Here is a 21,943-nt window from a genome sequence, read left to right on the forward strand (position 1 = left end):
TATTTAGCTTTACTGGGAATTTTTCTGCTTCGTTTCTGAAGCGGTGATGTTTAAGTCCCGGTGCTGCCCTGTGTGTAGCATCTGCCTGAATGCACGATTTTAATTGACACTAGCGTGCACGTCTGTTACTCAGATTAACTTTGGCAAATGAATGCACTTGAAATCTTTCAGGGTTTCATTTAGAAAAGCAAAATGATGTTTTGGTAAGAACATAAGAAAGTTTACAAACGAGAAGAGGCCATTCGGCCCATCTTGCTCGTTTGGTTGTTCGTAGCTTATTGATCCCAGAATCTCATCAAGCAGCTTCTTGAAGGATCCCAGGGTGTCAGCTTCAACAACATTACTAGGGAGTTGGTTCCAGACTTCCACAATTCTCTGTGTAAAAAAGTGCCTCCTATTTTCTGTTCTGAATGCCCCTTTATCTAAGCTCCATTTGTGACCCCTGGTCCTTGTTTCTTTTTTCAGGTCAAAAAAGTCCCCTGGGTTGACATTGTCTATACCTTTTAGGATTTTGAATGCTTGAATCAGATCACCGCGTAGTCTTCTTTGTTCAAGACTGAATAGATTCAATTCTTTTAGCCTGTCTGCATACGACATGCCTTTTAAACCCGGGATAATTCTGGTCGCTCTTCTTTGCAGTCTTTCTAGAGCAGCAATATCCTTTTTGTAACGAGGTGACCAGAACTGAACACAATATTCTAGGTGAGATCTTACTAATGGATTGTAAAGTTTTAACATTACTTCCATTGATTTAAATTCAACACTTTTCACAATGTATCTGAGCATCTTGTTGACCTTTTTTTATAGCTTCCCCACATTGTAATAGATTCCTAGATTCCGTTCCCTTGGAAGATATCCGAAGAAATGCGACTCCATTATGTTAACTAGGCTTCTTTCTGGAAATTATTGGCAAGCTGAAGCTTCAGAAAAGAGGCAGATATTGAGTACAGCACTACAAAGTACAGCTCATGAAATTTAGCTGGGATTTAACTGAGGACTAAAGAGTTTGAACTATTTTCTGACCTAGGGCAATGAACACATACTGGGAAGTTTTATTGATTTGAGGTTTACTAAATATACATCACAGCATTTGGTAAAGGCAGCCAGTTTACATGCAGGCTGCTAGAAGTAACCAGAGCTAGAGCGGTTGACTGGGATCAAGGGCAGCAAGCGCATAGAAGGTTTGTCTAAGAAAACAGGGAGTAAAACAACACTTCATACATACATGCATATGTATATGCATACATGCATTCATACATACACACTTTGGTAAGGTGTGGGGTAAAGTCCTGGATAGGTGATACGTCGGCGGCAAATTCTATAAAGCCACTATCCTTTATGAAATGTGTATGTGGTTGGTTACAAGGAAATGTAGTCCACATGGTTTTAAAATGGTGGAGATTAATAAGAAATAAATACAATTCCCAAGATGCATTGGGCTGCAGGACAGGTGCTGCTCAACAATAGGGATAATGCTCAGCACCTGCAGCTTGTTATCTGAGTGAATATATAAGGCAGTGTCTAGACTCATTCTGGTTGGGGAGTTTGAGGAGTGAGAACTGGGAGTATTGTGTTTGGTGAATTGTTATTTAAATAGTTTCTGGCTGACAATGAAGAAACGATGATTGACTTCTGCTTGTGTACCGACCTATTTTGCTTGTGACCCCGATAACGAACTGTACTACCTTAAATTAAACTGTACAGGTATTACCTTGTTGAATAAAACTCTTCTGTGTTCTGAGTATCTCCCCTACAACACTGTGTGGAAGGTCACAATAGGTACTCGAGCAATTGGTGCTTTGTTACAATAGACAGACAGACAGACAGACTATGCATCGTGCTCTGACTTTAGCGCCTCTTTGGATTTTGTCTTTTTCTAAAATAAATATATATAATAACAGCTTTAATGGGGTCATTTAAAAATGGAGCTCCTGTTATCTATCGCCTGCATGGCAGAGAAGTGGATGAACTCGTTAGACTTCTTCAATCAAATCTAGACCTGCACCCAGGGGAGTACAGACACTCGGATCCAGTTACCACACTGTGTTTGTGTACATCAAGGTCCGACCTCGAAGCCCTAGCATACCAGAATACTTGGCACCAAATTTCCCCAATTTGATTTGTGTGCTGTTCAGTTAAGAAGCTTTTTTGATAAAAGACGATGCTTTATTTGAATAAGCAGGGTGGGAGGATTAGCTGCTCACTCCCCCACTGAGGTGGGCGTTCCCGGAGAGGGGGTCAAGAGGCAATGCACTTCTTTCAGTTCAGTAAATGTTTCCCTTGGTAAGTGTGCTCCAGGGGTGGCTCGTCATAAGAGGCCACAGAGGCTAAGCCTATGTGTAATTTTGTGAAAGTAAAAAAAATAAAAGGTTACCTTACATCATGTTTTCTAAGGTCTACTGTATTGCTATTGGCTAATGTAGCCTCAAAATGGGTGGGATTCTGTGCGTCTTCAACTTGCAGTCACCCTCTGTCTGTCAGTTTTACATGTATTTGTATTGGCTACATGATGCAAGTTTGAGGCTAGCCTCTACCACTCATAATTAGATTTAATCTTGATGTGGCTGTTGCCAGGCAGGTTTTGGCTGACGTGTGGCTACTCGCTTAAGTTTTGATTTCCACACAGTATGTTGTAGATTTTTTAATTCATACGCCATTTTCCTCTCTTTCTACGGAGGAAAAAATAAGAATAAAAACCAACAATAAAGGTCGTTCAAAGACTAAATTGGACCTTCTTCAACAGGGAGGACCAAAACAAAATTGCCTTTTTAATTGCTCATGATACGAAAAAACCAAATGGTTGACTGTGAGTATTCGCTGTTTAGTTTTTCAAACTGGCTCTTCGTCTTCCCAGTGGATTTCTGTGGGCTACAGTGATTTAAAAAATCTTCCACGGGCTGTAAAAATATTTTTTCTACAAATGACATCATTCAAGATTCATCAATCATGTAAGTCCACGGTGTTTTTGTTCTGTTCTGTTGCTTGCCTTATGTGCTGCTTATCCTATATTCCTGTATTATATTTCTTATTAAATTACAAAGTACCTTTTGAAACATGCAACGTTTTATTGCGTATAATAATAATAATAATAATAATAATAATAATAATAATAATAATAATAATAGCCTCACTTATTAAAAAGTATAAAGAGTATCGGGGAATATTAGAAAGATTAATCAGGACGGTATCGGGGATATTAGAAAGATTAACTAGGACGGTATCCGGGGATATTAGAAAGATTAATCAGGACGGTATCGGGGGATATTAGAACGATTAACCAGGACGGTATCGGGGGATATTAGAAAGATTAACCAGGACGGTATCGGGGGATATTAGAAAGATTAATCAGGACGGTATCGGGGGATATTAGAAAGATTAACCAGGACGGTATCCGGGGATATTAGAAAGATTAATCAGGACGGTATCGGGGGATATTAGAACGATTAACCAGGACGGTATCCGGGGATATTAGAAAGATTAACCAGGACGGTATCGGGGGGATATTAGAAAGATTAACCAGGACGGTATCGGGGGATATTAGAAAGATTAACCAGGACGGTATCGGGGGATATTAGAAAGATTAACCAGGACGGTATCGGGGGATATTAGAAAGATTAACCAGGACGGTATCGGGGGATATTAGAAAGATTAACCAGGACGGTATCGGGGGATATTAGAAAGATTAACCAGGACGGTATCGGGGGATATTAGAAAGATTAACCAGGACGGTATCGGGGGGATATTAGAAAGATTAACCAGGACGGTATCGGGGGGATATTAGAAAGATTAACCAGGACGGTATCGGGGGGATATTAGAAAGATTAACCAGGACGGTATCGGGGGATATTAGAAAGATTAACCAGGACGGTATCGGGGGATATTAGAAAGATTAACCAGGACGGTATCGGGGGATATTAGAAAGATTAACCAGGACGGTATCGGGGGATATTAGAAAGATTAACCAGGACGGTATCGGGGGGGATATTAGAAAGATTAACCAGGACGGTATCGGGGGATATTAGAAAGATTAACCAGGACGGTATCGGGGGATATTAGAAAGATTAACCAGGACGGTATCGGGGGATATTAGAAAGATTAACCAGGACGGTATCGGGGGATATTAGAAAGATTAACCAGGACGGTATCGGGGGATATTAGAAAGATTAATCAGGACGGTATCGGGGGATATTAGAAAGATTAACCAGGACGGTATCGGGGGATATTAGAAAGATTAACCAGGACGGTATCAGGGGATATTAGAAAGATTAACCAGGACGGTATCGGGGGATATTTCCAAAACGCTTACTCCAGTCTTTTAATTACACTACATTTAATTTTTTTTTGTATAATTCAAGGTCTCTTGAGCACTCAAGTAGTTTGTTTCTCATCTAAAATGTAGTTTAAGAAAATGCTGATACTGTAAGTGTACCGAATATAGAGACAAAGTTTGCCCTCCCTATTTAAAAAAAAAAAAAAGGCTGGGATATATCTTGTGTTTTGATTGTTTTTTTTTTTTCTGTGTATGTATGCGCGGGGCTGACGTGGCTATTTATCTGTGTCTGGGAGTCGGATACTGTTGCATAGGAACCACGCGACCGTCACAACGTGTATTTGTTTTGTTTACTGTACTGGTGATTGGGGGATATTTTGAATGTCAGGTTGTTGTGTGGGAGTTTATACCGGCCATCACTTACTGCGGGTGAATCACGTTAACACAAGGCGACCGTTGTAAGCGGTGTGTGTGTGTGTGTGTGTATATATAGAATTATAAATTAGTGATGATCATCTTGTACATTTGTTTCAAGGACGTAATTCATTCATACTTTTTGTGTCTCGCAGATAGGCATAATTACATGTTAAAGTGGCTGAGTGGTTTCAGAAGGATCTGGATAATTGAGTGTATCTGTTGTCCTTGGTAGAAAGTTAACCAGCTCATGCCAGGGGAGCTTGTATCTCTAGGCTCCCTGATTCATGCATCTCTATTTGTTGGTTCAGTCAATACTTTCTGCACAATGAGAGCCTACAGGGATTTTCATGAAAGATATGCAGAATTATGCAGTGAGATGAGCTCAAAATGCTAGGCTTTGTTAAAGGGTTGCGGTTATGCAGCTGACTGGACTGGACTGGACTGAAGATCAGTCAAAGGTCTGGTTTGCAGGCACCCCGGGAGCCTTGTGTTCATGACTGCGAGTCAGAATGTTAGAGAACGGCGAGGCCCAGGCGTCTCGTAAGCCTGCAAGCACAGCACTGACTGTGGAACGAGTTCAGATGTCAGAGGGGCCGGGGAGCTTCATACTTCAGCTATAGATTTCCATCTGGGGTTTTCAACGCAGCTCACTTTAATAGAAACAGATGACGGGGCCTTCCTGGACTGAAAGCTACTTGAGCTTTCACTCAGATGTGACAGAGGGTGGCTGTGATGTGCTGGATTCAACCCCTCTTAATGTCCATTCATGGATTCAACCCCTCTTAATGTCCATTCATTAGATATAGATTCTTGCTCTTCTGCTGTAAAATAAATACAAATAAATGGTGGTGTTAGATCATTCACATGCAGCAGACCCTGAAGTTTTTACAGGATAAAAAATACATATATAAATATTTTTATCCCAATCTCACATCTTCAGTTCAATTCTAGAGTGTTGGTTACAGTGTTTCTTCAGATTAGAAATAATTTCCATTCTATACAGGGTTCGTTTTGCTTATGTAGATCTGTGACAGGATAGCTGAGCGTGTGGTGTAAATGATCGTCAGACCAGTCCAGGTTTGTTGGTAAAAACTCCCGGCTTTAATTCGTCACACGGCAAAAACCCAACAAATAATAATACCGGGATACACAGCAATGTGTAACCCGATTAAACAGTAATAATAATAATAGTGCCGGGATACACAACAATGTGTAACCCGACAAAACAAAGGGAAAAAGGGTTGCAGTCCCAAATGAAACGAAAAACCAAAAACAAATAGCTTCAACAAAAACACAGTCTGTCCTTCCTCAATCCCAACGAGGTGAACCACCGTAAACAGTCCGGCACTTCCGGGTCCGCGCTCCTCCGACGTAATCCCGGAGCGTCCCGTCAGTGCTCTATGGACAGACAAAAGGTGCAGGGGTTAGCAGGTATATCCACACACACACTCAAAGAACTCTCCGTATTTCGTTTCCTCTCTCTCCTCCCCTGCTCGTATTTCTTGCAGTCAGATGCTCTCTCTCTCTCTCTCTCTCTCACACACACACAGTACCTTCAGTCAGAAGGAACAGAACCCTGGGCCACGCTCCCTTTTGTATGCTCCATCCCGTCCCCATTGGTCAGCGAGGGCAGCCGCCGTCAGTCAATACCTGATTGCCACAACGCTTCCCGTCGGAGTCGATGACGTTGCGTAACGTGGTTCCGCCTCCTTTCCAGGTGACCTTTCCTGGGGATGTCTGCCTCTCCTCCCTAGCGCCCTCACCGGTCAGGAGGGAGATCTAAAACAAGAGTTCATTCTCTCTTTGTCACAAGATCTCAAGGCCAAAAGCTAAACTGCATTAAAGACATCTCTACATACTACAGTATTGACTTCTAATTCGTAAATACAAACCATGCTGCTACGTTTACATATTGAAGTTGACTGTGTGCCTGTGATGCAGGTTTTGTGTGAATTCCACTTGAATTTGGATTGCGTTTCAATACAGGATTAATGTACTAAGCGGCTTTAGCTAGAAAAGGCAGAATTCTGTAATCCACCACACGGCGTAATTGAAAAGTGTAAAGCTGAGTGTACACCACAGTGCTGTAAAAAACTGTGGCAAGCTGGGAGCTGCCGGTCTGACAGTATTAACCTCAATGTCACCAACATTCAATGCTTTTTTTTACAGGGTTATCTGCCTGCAAACATGGAGAGGAGAGAAATCGTTCTGAAGAGGAAACGGGACGAGTATTTTGGGTTCATAGAGCAGTATTACGACTCCAGGAACGAGGAGCATCACCAGGACACCTACAGACAGGTAGCAGGATTTCCACAGTGTGAGGCTCTCTTTAAAGGAGCGTTCACTGTTTATACTGTGTGTGCTGAGACTCTGATGATATTGTTTCCACACTGTCAGGCTCTCTTTTAAAAAAAAAAAACAAAAACAAAAAAAAAAACTTGTTGTCCAAGGAACAAAATGATAAAAAAAAAAAATCTACTTGTCCTTCTTAAATCTACTTGCCCCCTCCCCGTCGCACAAAACACATACAAAAAAGTAGAATATAACTTGTAGGATTTTGGTTTTATTCAACAGTGAACACAACCAATCAATTAGTGTTTAACAGGGGCGGATCTAGCATTGTAGCTTGACTGGTTCACTAAATTCTTCAAGCTACACAAAAGGTTTCCTTTGACTCTACCTCATCTCAAGAAATGTATAACATACTTTAAGGAAATGTTCCTTTCAGTGCAGTTTGGAACACATTTGCTAATACATTTAAGTAACATACTAACTATAATAAGCAATGCTTGGGAGTTATTCAAATATAAATAGCTCCTTCCTGTTTTTTTTTTTTTTTTGTCCTGCTCCTGATGTGCAGGTGTTTTAGTTGTATCACAGATACAAAATCATTGCCAACAATTGCTGCTGCTTTGTGGAATTCAGATTTTTCTTGACTTTCTTTCAGTTTTGGAACTGCTGAACCCCAGATTTTAAAGGACTTGTGTATAACCTGTCAAGTTTCTCTGCATTTTGTACTGTTTTCCTCGTCTAACATCTGGTCCCATGATGGCTAACTGGAACACTGCTGCTGCAGGGTGATTCTGGTTTCATACCCTCATGATTTTTTTTTGCGGGCAACATTCTTTCCCTGCACTCTCACTGAAAAATAAATAAATGAATTAATACATAAACACATTGCCATGAGATTTACAGTCTGTATTTTATATTAAAATAATCAAAGATTGTACATATAATCTCATATATAAGCATTTCATTTTTATTGTTATCATTATTTACTTCTTAGCAGATGCCCTTATCCAGGGCGACTTACAATTGTTACAAGATATCACATTATTTTTACATACAATTACCCATTTATACAGTTGGGTTTTTACTGGAGCAATCTAGGTAAAGTACCTTGCTCAAGGGTACAGCAGCAGTGTCCCCCACCTGGGATTGAACCCACGACCCTCCGGTCAAGAGTCCAGAGCCCTAACCACTACTCCACACTGCTGCCCTATCATTATAAACATTTGTCAATCTTCATGTTTTATTAGTTTCACAAATCGATGGATTGTGCATGTCCAATAAATAACTAATATCGCTTCTTTTCAAATCTAGTATTTTTGTTTTTTAATATAGTGTTGAAATCTAAAACAAATATGTAGATATGGTAAATAGCAAACAAGCTTAGCAACGCTAAAATTGAAAGACAAAAATAATAATTTTGCCAGGGAAAGTTTGTTTACAAATGCTTCTAAACCGTAAACCTTTTTTTTTTTTTTTTTTTTTTTTTTTTTTTTTTTTTTTTTTGTTAAACGTCCTGTACACGCGTGACCACAAAGTTGACTTTTATTCAGTTTAATAAATTACACAACACATTTTTTTCCAATCCGCTAATACCTTAGCGACTGGTGTTTTTTTGTTATAACTTTACTAGATTTGCTGAATTTAAATGTCAGGTTCATGCATTAAGAAAGCAGTATCACTTATTTGCTAATTTACAAAATACGTAAATAATACCTGAAGTTACCAACAGCTAGCCAATCAGAAGTGATAGAGGTGGGACATAAACACTTTTTAAAATGTTTGTGTGTGGGTGCTAGACTTCCGCAATTCAGTTAGCAGAAACTTGCGTGGCTCTCTAGAAATATACCCGGAGTGTTCTCCTAGCAACAGAACAAACGTAGGAAAAATAAATACATTAAAACTACTTCTCTGATGGGCAGAGATAACGGCAAAGCGTGTTGTCCCTCACACAAATCTTGTTGTCCGGGGCAGGCGATATGAATTGCACACCCCTGAAAGAGTATTCACTGTTTGTGTGCTGAGACTCTGACATTGCACAGGATGTCCATTGGTAGGAACCGTCATGCTTGTCCACTTACAATACGCCACACGTCTGTGTTTCCCTTTAAACCACGCTGTACTGATATACAGGTGAACATGCTTTATATCACGATTGCTGTGCAGGTATAATTCATGATATAAAGCGGATTTTACGTTTTCCTGTGACGGCACATTACGAGTGCGAGGGGGAAAAAACAAAAAACTAACGGTGAATTAAAGAGCAGTACATACTGTACATGTAGTCGTTCTTTACATTGAAACACATGCTTATCGTTTACTACAGGACAAATGCGTCTTGTATCATTAGCTGGAAAGAAACAGTTTGTGTCAGGATCTAAAAAAGGCATGAATTGTTGACTGATGAGAGCTATCAATTAGGCGTTGCACTATTTTTTTTTTTTGTGTGTGTGCATTTGTTTAAGTAAGACTATGTTAAGAAGAAATTTGACGTTGGTGTTTTGTAACGGAACTGTATCCCATTAAGCCCGCCCACGCAGCAGTTGACAGGCAGCACAAAACGTGACAATAACCGGGTTTGTGAGATGATATTAAGAGAGGTAATTTATTAAAGAACCTATGGTGCATGGCAAGTTTTTTTTTTAAATTGTGATAATAAACAGGGTATGATATTAAGCAAGGTGATATAAAATGGGTTCATCTGTAATTTGAAACTGAACAAAAGTCATAGGTCACCTGTATGTATGACATTTCTGTGTAATTGCTTTTTATAAATGAATTCACTACAATATTGCCATCGCTGTGTAACTGTATCACAGCACCTGCCTACATTATATATTTGTATTATGCAGTCAAGAGATTTAAAACACTGCCTGTCATGTTCTTCTCATTGGACAGCCATTAGGTAACTTCTACCATCAAGCTTCAAAGTGCAAAGTTTATAATGGGTTTTATCAAAAAGCAAGGCATCGCAAGACATCGCAAGAGCTTTTAGTTGCTATGCCCTCTGCCTATGGAATTCAGTCCCAATCGAACCAGGACACTCAGCACTATTGAATGTTTTAAGTCTAGACTGAAGATGTTTTGAGTGTGCTTTTTTCACAAGTAGAACAGATTATAACCACAAGCTATAACCTTTGATGACCATGGAGAGTGCTATCTCAAAGAGTGCCTGTGTATTGTGTGTATCAGCGTCAGTGCCCTGTGTGTGTTGGCATGGAGTGCTATCTCAGAGTACCTGTGTATCAGCATCAGTGCCCTGTGTGTGTTGGCATGGAAAGTGCCATCTCAGAGTACATGCATGTGTATTGTGTGCATCAGTGCTATTCCACTGTGCCCCTCATCAGTGCATTTTCTTCACACTGAAGAGTCTCTGAATGATCAGTCCTGTCCTTCATGCAAGACGTTTTTATTATTTATTAGTATTATTGTTTTATAACTCTTCTGTTGTTAAACTTGTGAACACAGGAAGGCTTTTCAGCATGGCAGGTAATTCATTGTGAAGAGCGCTGTGTTGTGAAGGCTTTTCAGCATGGCAGGTAATTCATTGTGAAGAGCGCTGTGTTGTGAAGGCTTTTCAGCATGGCAGGTAATTCATTGTGAAGAGCGCTGTGTTGTGAAGGCTTTTCAGCATGGCAGGTAATTCATTGTGAAGAGCGCTGTGTTGTGAAGGCTTTTCAGCATGGCAGGTAATTCATTGTGAAGAGCGCTGTGTTGTGAAGGCTTTTCAGCATGGCAGGTAATTCATTGTGAAGAGCGCTGTGTTGTGAAGGCTTTTCAGCATGGCAGGTAATTCATTGTGAAGAGCGCTGTGTTGTGAAGGCTTTTCAGCATGGCAGGTAATTCATTGTGAAGAGCGCTGTGTTGTGAAGGCTTTTCAGCATGGCAGGTAATTCATTGTGAAGAGCGCTGTGTTGTAGGTGAAGCAATGTTTACCTTGGCAACTGCTGCACTGGAATGATCCCCATTGTCAACATTAGTGTTTCAATACTTTCAAAAGAGATATTTAGCTTAGAAGGGTTACACTGCTGTATTGTACAGTGTACACTTTCTGACATGCAAGGAAAAGAGTACTGTCCATTAACTTTACAGTGTGGCAACAAGGGAAAGACCTTGTGACAGCCTGGAGAGACAGCTGACAGGAGGAAAGAGACCCCATTGGGGCTGGTAAGGGTTAGCTACCCTTGTCGGCAGTATCCAGCTCTGTGTTTACAGGATGCTGGAGACACCCGCCCAAGGCTTCTAAGAAATTAAAGAGAAAAATACCCCTAGAGTCTGCGAGAGCGGGGGCGGAAGATGACTCAACGTTGGACAACACGGTTAACGACTTAGGAACGGAAACGGATATGAGTATGGAGAGTACTTCACAAAAGACTAGTTCAAGATCTGCAGTTAACAAAGACATGGAACTCCAGGTTTGTGTCTGCGGCTGGAGCAAGGTGACAACGGTCAGGGGTTTGAAGATTCATCAAGGGAGAATGAAATGCTTGAGGGAGAAGGGACAAGGGCCTCGCATTGATCAGTACTTCTTACGAAGTCAGTCAAGTCAGTCGAATGAAATCCAGCGACAGGAAGCAAACCACAGTTCGCAGGATATCAGCACCCCTGTCATAGATGTGAGGAGGACTTGCATGGACACAGTTAGTGATGAACCTAATGATCCTTGTGAACCCGGTCAGACAAACCAGCATAAGAGAGAAAAGAACCTCAACGGGCACAAGCCTGGAGTTAAATGGCCAAGAGCTTGTGAGAAAACTGCATGGGACACAGTAAGCACAGATTTCTGCGTTGCATTGGAAAGATTAAGTGGAACAGTTGAAAAGAAGCTGGATAAATTTGGGGACATCATCTACGCATATGGAAGTGAGAGGTTTGGAGTTGAAAAAAGGAAGGAAAAAGTACAAACTATTCCTGGAAAGTCTAGACGGCAGCAAGAGATTGAACGCTGAGTTAGAGAAAGGAGACAGCTGAGGAACCAATGGAGAAGAGCAGAACAAAGTCAGAAGGAGGGACTCAATCTCTTACAAAGGGTCATAAAAGATAAGCTTGCAACATTGCGCAGAGCTGAGCGCCTACGGAAACGCTACAAAAAGAAGGAGCGTGCGAGAGCTAACTTTTATAAAGACCCATTCAAATTTGTAAAGAAGTTATTCACCAGTGAGAAGAATGGCACACTAAAAGCATCTAAGGTTGAGGTGGAGAGATATTTGGAGGAAACACATACAGATTCAAAAAGGCAGGAGCCTATGTCAATTCCGTCAGACATCCCACCTATCAATCCACCAGAATACCAAATGGAGGACTGTGCACCTAAGTGGAAAGAAATAGAGCAAGCTGTGAAAAAAGCAAGGGCTTCATCATCTCCAGGGCCTAATGGAGTTCCGTACAGAGTGTACAAGAGTGCTTCAGGAGTTCTACGAATTCTGTGGAAATTGATGAAAGTGGCATGGGAAAAACAGGTTGTACCAAGAGCATGGCGCCGAGCAGGTGGAGTCTTTATACCTAAAGAAAAAGATTCTACAAGCATCAGTCAGTTTCGTCCCATTTCCCTATTAAACGTAGAAGGCAAGATTTTCTTCAGCATTATTGCTCAGAGATTGTCAGCTTACCTATTAAATAACTGCTTCATTGACACTTCAATACAAAAAGCGGGCATTCCAGGTTTCCCAGGTTGCTTAGAACACATCAATGTGATCTGGCAACAAATTCAATCAGCTAAAAAGGAGAGGAAGGAGCTCCATGTGACATTCCTGGATTTGGCTAATGCATATGGTTCAGTGCCACATGAACTACTTTGGGCAGCATTTGATTTTTTCAGTGTACCGATGACAATAACAAATTTAGTGAAAGCCTATTTTGGAGATTTGCAATTCAGTTTTTCAACTTCAGAATTCAGCACTACATGGCAATGCCTAGAGGTTGGAATAATGGCAGGATGCACCATTTCTCCACTGGCTTTTACCATGGCAATGGAAGTAATCATTACGGCATCAAAATAGGTAGTAGGAGGAGAGCGCTTGGCTTCTGGAATGCGACTACCACCAATTCGAGCATACATGGATGACATGACAACCATGACTACAACAGTAGCCTGCACTAATCGATTATTGGGCAAATTAACCAATAACATTGAATGGGCACGAATGCAATTCAAGCCCACTAAATCAAGGAGCATCTCTATAATTAAAGGCAAAGTAGTAGATAAAACATTCTTCATTAATGGTGAGGCAATACCAACAGTGTCTGAGAAGCCAGTGAAGAGTCTTGGGAGATGGTACGACGGGGATCTAAAGGACACAGTTCGTGTGGGAGAAGTTAGACAACAAGCAGTGGAAGGGTTGAAGAGCATAGACAGCTGCGCTCTACCAGGTAAACTAAAACTCTGGTGCTTTCAGTTTGGTCTACTGCCGAGGTTGCTGTGGCCACTGACTGTGTACGAGGTTTCTTTGACAACAGTAGAGAAGCTGGAAGCTTTAATCAGTTCATACATCAGGAAATGGTTGGGAGTTCCACGCTGCCTCAGCAGAGTGGGACTTTATGGTAAAGGAATACTGCAGCTACCAGTCTCTGCTCTAACCGAGGAGTTTAAGTGCGCCAAGGTCAGACTGGAAATGACTTTAGTAGAGTCACGCGATAAATGCGTAAGGGAGGCAGCACCTGTGTTGAAAACTGGAAGAAAGTGGGCGGCAAAGAAAGCTGTGGAAGATGCAAAGGCTGCCCTTCGAATTGGTGATATCATGGGGCAAGTTCAGCATGGAAGAGGGGGTCTTGGTTTCAGTTCAACTCCTCCTACATGGCACAAGGCGGCCCCAGCTCAAAGGAGGAAGCTGGTAGTCAACGAGGTGCAAAAGCAGGAGGAGAGGATGAGGTGTATAAAGGCCATTTCCCAGGCCAAGCAGGGAGAATGGATGAGATGGGAGAGTGTGGAACAACGCAAGATTGGCTGGCAAGACCTATGGTCAATGGAACAGAGCAGGATCAGTTTCCTCATCAGGTCAACATATGATGTTCTCCCATCACCACAGAACCTAAACCTCTGGGTAGGAGAGGATCCCTCATGTCCTTTGTGTTCATCACCTGCAACATTAAGGCACATTTTGACAGGATGTAAGGTGGCTCTTAGCCAAGGACGGTTTACTTGGCGCCATGACCAGGTGCTGCGATGTTTGGCCTTAGCATTGGAAGACAAGCGTAACATGACCAATAAGTTGTCACCTGTTCCATCAAAACATTACACACAAAAGACAACATTCCTCCGCCCAGGGGAGCAACCACCAAGAAAAGGTGTTAAAACCAATTCTCGCCCAGGACAACTGGAAGCTGCTAGAGACTGGAAAATGCTGGCAGATGTTGGTCAACGGCTTATTTTTCCACCTGAGATTGCCACCACTAACCTTCGACCAGATATTGTCTTGTGGTCTGGATCAGCACGCCTTGTTCACCTGGTAGAGTTAACAGTGCCATGGCAGGATGCTGTAGATGAGGCGTATGAGAGGAAGAAACTGCGGTATGCTCAACTAGCCACTGAAGCGGAACAGCGAGGATGGAGAGTTCGGGTTTACCCAGTGGAAGTGGGTTGTCGAGGATTTGTGGCACACTCTACAACCCGGTTTCTCAGAGACGTCGGATTCAGTGGCCAAGAGTTGCGTCGCACAGTGAAGAACTTATCTGAAGCAGCAGAGAGGAGCAGCAACTGGCTGTGGTTGAGACGGAAAGATTCTGGCTGGGGACAGGTAAGTAAGCTGGGCTGAGTTGAGTGGGGGACGGAGGGGGGTGATGCTGGGACGCCAGAATCACCGTCGAGCCCTCTTGAGGTGTCGTGGGCTAGTCGACGAAACACTGAGGATGGAAGGTGCCCACTTGAAAACCCCAGAGATGTACCCTACTTAGCTCAATCCAGACGGTTGTCATGCTGATGCGCTGGGGAGGCCGCACTTTGGTTGATCCCCGGAGCCAGCATCGCAGCCGTTGTGTGTGCTGATGCGCCAGGGAGGCAAAATAAGCTGATCCCTGGAGCCAGCATTACACTTCAGCCATTAACACCAGACAGAAGGATATCTACATCATCATATGGAAGGAAACGTAAATGGATGGAGACACATATGGATCACATTAGTTTACTGTAAAGCTACGTCTTAGTTGGTGCTTATCTTGGCGAGAGCCGAGTTCAAATCAGCATGAAGTTTTAACATCTACTCTCGTGTAATGGAAATCATAATGTTTGGTTTAATATGTGCTGAAAGAGATAAGTGACTACTCTACTCTAATTGAAACATCCCCGTCTGACCTCTTCAAAGTCTTGACAGGGATAGTGGCATGAATTTGAGCCACTACATATCTACACTGACTGGCGGGGTACACCCCGCCGCTGTGCGTATTTTGTGTTTTGTTAGGTGTTATTATTTAATATGTATGGATGTATTTGTGCACAGGTGTTTAAAGTCGACAGGGAAGGGTTAATTACCTTCCCTGCCCAAGTACTTCACATGCTGACTGTGCCTGGACTTGATTGAATTTGCAGACGACACAAAAAAAGGAGGAGTGGTAAACACTGTTGCAGCAGCAAAGGTCATTCAAAATGATCTAGACATCATTCAGAACTGGGCAGACACATGGCAAGTGACATTTAATAGAGAAAAGTGTAAGGTACTGCATGCAGGCAATAAAAATGTGCATTATAAATATCATATGGGAGATACTGAAATTGAAAAAGGAATCTATGAAAAAGACCTAGGGGTTTATGTTGACTCAGAAATGTCTTCATCTAATGTTGGGAAGCTATAAAAAAGGCCAACAAGATGCTCGGATATATTGTGAGAAGTGTTGAATTTAAATCAAGGGAAGTAATGTTAAAACTTTACAATGCATTAGTAATACCTCATCTAGAATATTGTGTTCAGTTCTGGTCACCTCACTACACAAAGGATATTGCTGCTGTAGAAAGAGTGCAAAGAAGAGCAACCTGAATTATTCCTGGTTTCAAAGGCATGTCATATGCAGACAGGCTAAAAGAATTTAATCTATTCAGTCTTGAACAAAGAAGACTATGCAGCGATGTGATTCAAGTGTTCAAAATTCTAAAAGGTATTGACAATGTCGACCCAGGGGACTTTTTCGACCTGAAAAAAGAAACAAGGACCAGGGGTCACAAATGGAGATTAGATAAAAGGACAAGGCTTGAATTTCTTTTTTGTGTGCTGGGGGGATTTCCCCTCTATGCTGCAGCCAATGGGGGGGGGGGGGGGGGGGCGGGGGGAAATGTACTTTTGCATATAAAAAAACTATACATATTTTACTGCATCATCTTTCACACTGGTGTTGCTTTAAAATAAGCTGCTTTCAGGAGACCTAACAGCTGTTCATCACTGTGACACAGAGCACTCTCCATTGCTTTTGTCATTGCCTGAAGTTTTTTGCTGCAGCAGAAGAAAAAGGTGCTTTTCTTTTTAACCAGTTTTTTTTTAAACTTTTTTCACTGTTTTCATTTATGTATGTTTAACTACTGGATAGTTTGTACTGCATGCATGTAACATATCATGAAATACCACAAAATTTATTTTCATATTATGTAAGTTGCAACTGGATCAGGCATACTATGTGGTAGAGATGACAATATATGTTTAAGAAAAACAAAACAAAAAAAAAACTTTTTTCCCGAATCATGTTTGGTCACTGCTATATATATTGTAATCCATAGATAGCTAAAAAAAAAACAAACACTGAACCTCCAGTTGTAAGCAAGTCATTCAGAACTCTGGTCAGCGACCAGTGGGAGTGAAGTGGACCACAATAGACTGAGCCCTGGAACACTTTTCAGGACCTTGGTCAGCACCTCACTGGAGCTGTTCGCTATTTACAAACCACTAACTAAAATCATGTAACAGTCTCTTGAGACAGGGATTGTACAGACAAACTGGAAAATTTCAAACATAATACCGATCCACAATAAGGGAGACAAAACCGAACCAGGTAACTACAGACCAATAAGCCTGACTTCTATTATATGTAAACTTATGGAAACTATAATAAGATCCAAAGTGGAAAATTACCTATATGGTAACAATATCCTGGGAGACAGTCAGGATGCAACATCGACAATGGATGATTACAAAGCATCTATCATGGTTTATTTAGATTTCTAGAAAGCTTTTGACAAAGTCCTGCAAGATTAATTCTCAAACTGAACTGCAGCCCTGAGAGATCGGGACAGTGCCGCTCTATCTGCAGCCCCGAGAGATCGGGACAGTGCCGCTCTATCTGCAGCCCCGAGAGATCGGGACAGTGCCGCTCTATCTGCAGCCCCGAGAGATCGGGACAGTGCCGCTCTATCTGCAGCCCCGAGAGATCGGGACAGTGCCGCTCTATCTGCAGCCCCGAGAGATCGGGACAGTGCCGCTCTATCTGCAGCCCCGAGAGATCGGGACAGTGCCGCTCTATCTGCAGCCCCGAGAGATCGGGACAGTGCCGCTCTATCTGCAGCCCCGAGAGATCGGGACAGTGCCGCTCTATCTGCAGCCCCGAGAGATCGGGACAGTGCCGCTCTATCTGCAGCCCCGAGAGATCGGGACAGTGCCGCTCTATCTGCAGCCCTGATCGGCAAAAAATAAACACACATGAAGCTCGTCAGATTGAAGCTCATTGCTTGCACACACATTGAACATCTGGTGCCCGGGCCACAAGGGAGCTCCATTATACATATTCAGTTCTTGTATTGTATTGTGTTTTAGACCAGTATATACTGTATATTGAATCATTCCTACCAGGTACTTTTGACATTTCTAAACTCATTGTACAGTTCTCTGATCTGTTTTGTTTTGTTGTTTTCTCTCCCCCGATCTCAGATTCATATTGACATTCCAAGAACGAACCCGCTTATTCCTCTTTTCCAGCAAGCCCCTGTACAGGAGGTGAGTCACAGTGACAGACAGAGACATTGATCCGATGGCCTGCATGGTCAGTCCTGTAATAAAGACGTCTTCATGTTTCAATGTTCAGAGATACAATAGAAAAGAGACCTGGAAGAAATGAAAGGTTTCTTTTTCCTTGGGTAATAAACATTGAGTGACTGCATTGCACTGGACACACAACACCGTGAAGGTAGTAAAAATGTCTTGTGCTAATTCACATCAGAACTGTCTTACTGTATAATTTGCAATTGTATTTTTTTTTAAATGGTTTGAACGGGTTCTAACCTTATTAACCTGACCTCTGAATATGATAGCTCAAGGAGTAAATTAGATTAAGATACCATTGCAATTTCTTGTTTTTTATGGTCCTGCTTTTTTATGGTCCTGCTATTTTATGGCATTTTTAACATTGGAGTGACAGAACCACTCAGAATGGTTGCAGTTATTCTCCTTTTCTCTGAATCTGGCTTTACCAGCATTGTGCAACCTTCCCCATTCCATTCAAATCACATGGCAATGTCTGGACAGTGCCAGCATTGTGCAACCTTCCCCATTCCATTCAAATCACATGGCTTTACCTGGCTTTCAGCTTGTCTGGACAGTGCCAGCATTGTACAACCTTCCCTATTCCATTCAAGTTGCATGGCAGCTCTGCCAGTCCTGCCCACTCTCTGTCTGCATAATGAGAAAGGCTGTCAGTCCTGCACATTCCAGAAAAGCTCAGAGCAAGCATTAAAACAGATACAAGTCGGCCAAGCAAGTGGACGCTCCTTGAATCAGTTCTGTTGAAAGGCATGTGCCTTGTCAATGGCTGAACACGGGTGATTAGACAGTCACGTGGAGAAGTTGTGTCGTGTTGAATAAAGAAAGACATTGAAATTGTCAGGTGGAAGAGCCAACGTAGGTTATTATCAAGAGTTTTTAATAAAGGAACAGTGAAAAATATCAACTCAGATGCAGGTAAAAATTGTCTTAAACATCCTGATCTCTTTAGGTTTTAAACATTGCTTGCTTGCTTGTTGCTTTGTCAGTCCAGTTCAGTACCTCACATTGCTCTGTGTTTATCACAGGAGCTCTGCAAAGTGGGTGGCCACACAGTAATTATAATGTCATATATTAATGAACACTTTTTATTTATATTTTTTTGTACTGTTCTGCACTCCTGTTGCTGACTAGCACAGTAATCATGTTTGGTTGCAGGAGGACAGATCTTTATCTTAATGGGTAAAGTTTTAGCACAAATTATTTCCATTGCCCTTGTTAAAAGATAGTCTTAGGCAGATAACATATCATTAAGTCGGGGATAATTTATTAGATTGCCTTTCTATACACTTCTTAAAACGTGCAGCTGCTTAAATGATTCACAGTTGCTCACCTTTTACAGACATCTCTCGTGTTTTATCCTGCAACTGGAAAAAAGAACAGCATTTACATCCATAATGAATGTCACTTGAGAGCCCCAAACTGTATTTAACTAATAGATTTAAAATATCTGTAAAATCATTCGTGCAACAGAATGGGTCACTTTTCATCTTGTTTTTTTGATTAAACTCACTGTGACCATGGGCAGTTCAATCAAATTGTATGCTTTTTCTTTCTGATTGTTGGAAGAGGAGGGGATTATGGATTACAACTAAACCGTGTGTAATTAAACAGTTTCGATGTATGATATCTCACTAACTGCTAGTTTACAGCCTTCGTGAGCATACACAGGGAGGTGAAAGCTGCACAGAAGCATTAACTCTAAGACTGGATTGGTTTTATTAACATGATTAACAGAATTTTACAAGGCAACTTATACAAGGTTCCAGTGCATACTTTCCAGTGCTGCTCAAAGGAAACTATTTGAAGATGACAGTGATTGCACAGGATGGATCCACTAAGATGCTGAATGGCCTGCACTCCTTTATAGGACTGGCTGTGATGCTGAATGCCCTGCACTCCTTTATAAGGACTGGCTGTGATGCTGAATGGCCTGCACTCGTTTATAGGACTGACTGTGATGCTGAATGCCCTGCACTCCTTTATAAGGACTGGCTGTGATGCTGAATGCCCTGCACTCCTTTATAAGGACTGGCTGTGATGCATAGTAAAAACCCAGAGAGGTATGATAATGCACATTTAAAAAAAGAAGAAAAAAAAAAGCTATGGTAAATGCAAAGTAAAGCTTGGAAAAACTGCTGAATTACTGTGCAAATTGCCCGCGGTGAACTCTAATAAGGGTGTATAAAGCAGGGCAGTAGTATTCTGGACACAGATTAGCACCCCTGCTCTCCTTTGAATGAGTGCCATTTAAGGGTATCCATCCAACCCCATGGTGACCCACAGATTGGGCCATGGGTATGTGTTGAGTCACGGCCGCCAACACCAGACCTCTCTGAAATACTTGGGGGAATCCACCAAGGTCTCTCAGATCCACTGTGCTGCCACTTAGGGCAGCTTTTAACAGAATACATTTCAATTTATTTTAAGATAGCCTTTCATACCACCGTATCTCAAAGCACTTTACATGTCGGTTAAAACAGAAAGAAGTATACAACAAGTAGCAAAAATGACAACGTGACAATAAGTAATAATAATAATAATAATAATAATAATAATAATAATAATAATAATAATAATAAAACAAGTTTTAATCATAATACCAATAAAAACATCTAAAGAAAACGGAACGAATAAGAAGAATAAAACACAATATTAAACAAAAATAAGAAAATAAAAAAGATAAATATATATATATATATATATATATATATATATATATATATATATATATATATATATATATATATATATATATATGTAAGTCAGGTTAAAGAGGCTTTAAAATATTGAGTGAAGCAGCATCTCTAATAGAAAGGGCAATGAGTTCCACAATCTGGGGCATTTTAACTAAATGCACTTTCTCCTCTCCTTTTCAATTTTACCTTTGGGAGGCACGAATGTTTGGGATTGTGTTTGCATAGCAAAGCGGCAGCCCATGTACACACCAGTGTTGTTGCTTCACACCAGTGCGTGTGCTTCACACTGAAGGGTCTTTTCTGTGTTTTACATGCATCTGTGAAGTTGTGCGTACATGTATCTTGCAGTTTAGTTGCGGTGACATGCTTGCAAAAGAGTGTTATAACAAAATAAAAAATAAAAACTATTGGAAAGAGAGGTAGATAGCTATTTGACACATTGTATAGCTCCTCAAAAACATGCATTTGATTATATTTCTTGCCAAGATAGAATCTGCAAAATCAGATAATTCAATTTATCTTGAACCGTGCAGAATTGTATCAAATTTTAATGTAGTATTAAAATAATCTTATTGAACATGAAGTTTCTAATGCAGTGAGCTATTCGAAGGTTTATATAATATGCATGTGAGATGAAAGATTCTGACTTTAGCTGCATCCCCAAAATGAAATGAAGTGAAATAAAAGGCATCCTTTTTTTAGGAACTGCATTACATATGTAAATTGCATTACTGGCTAGTGGTGCTTAGTGAATTACAAAAAAAAAATACTTAAACGATTTAAATGTCTTTGAAAGAACAAACTCAGGAAACAAATACAGAAGACTGGGTTTTAATACATATTTGATGAGTTTTCCTATAACTGATGTGCCTGATGCTTGTAAATTGCTAAAATATTTATTTGCCTAAGGAAGGATCTCTGTGGCTTTCCAGATCATTGCTTTTTTGACCCAGGGGCCTTAACAAAACAGGTTGAGCTGCCCAGGGCTGTGGCTCCACAGGCTTATTAAAGACTAAAGTATAAAGCCTACGAGGAGAAAATACTTTTTAAAAGCTTGCTGTTACTTCAGGGTGTTGCATTTTGGCTTGAGAGCAAGCACTGCAGCATCTTTTTTTTTTTTAAACATTATAGTGTTGATGTCTGCAGCAGCCCTGTAACCATGGCCATAGCTAGAGTGATAATTTACCCGAGGACCAAACACCGACAAGCACATAGGGTCAGCCTTACATATTGCATACCTTTTCCATGTACAGATAAGTGTTTCTTACCTTAATTTCAAGTTTTTCGCCTTCACCTCTATTTTGTTTTATTAGTAGTTA

General features: G+C 41.1%; 1 protein-coding gene across 2 annotated transcripts in view; it reads left to right on the forward strand.

Moving 5' to 3' along the window:
- The window catches only part of LOC117964471 (TBC1 domain family member 22B-like), a 167,368-nt gene that overhangs the window by 54,876 nt on the left and 90,549 nt on the right, over positions 1-21,943 (forward strand). For both annotated transcript variants that reach the window (XM_034908012.2, XM_034908013.2), the window contains 2 exons: positions 6,857-6,985; positions 17,818-17,883. In XM_034908012.2, the coding sequence (XP_034763903.2) occupies positions 6,857-6,985; positions 17,818-17,883 (195 nt within the window). The remainder of the gene's footprint in view (positions 1-6,856; positions 6,986-17,817; positions 17,884-21,943) is intronic.

The sequence above is a fragment of the Acipenser ruthenus genome, chromosome 29 (assembly GCF_902713425.1).
Source record: "Acipenser ruthenus chromosome 29, fAciRut3.2 maternal haplotype, whole genome shotgun sequence".
NCBI lineage: Eukaryota > Metazoa > Chordata > Actinopteri > Acipenseriformes > Acipenseridae > Acipenser > Acipenser ruthenus.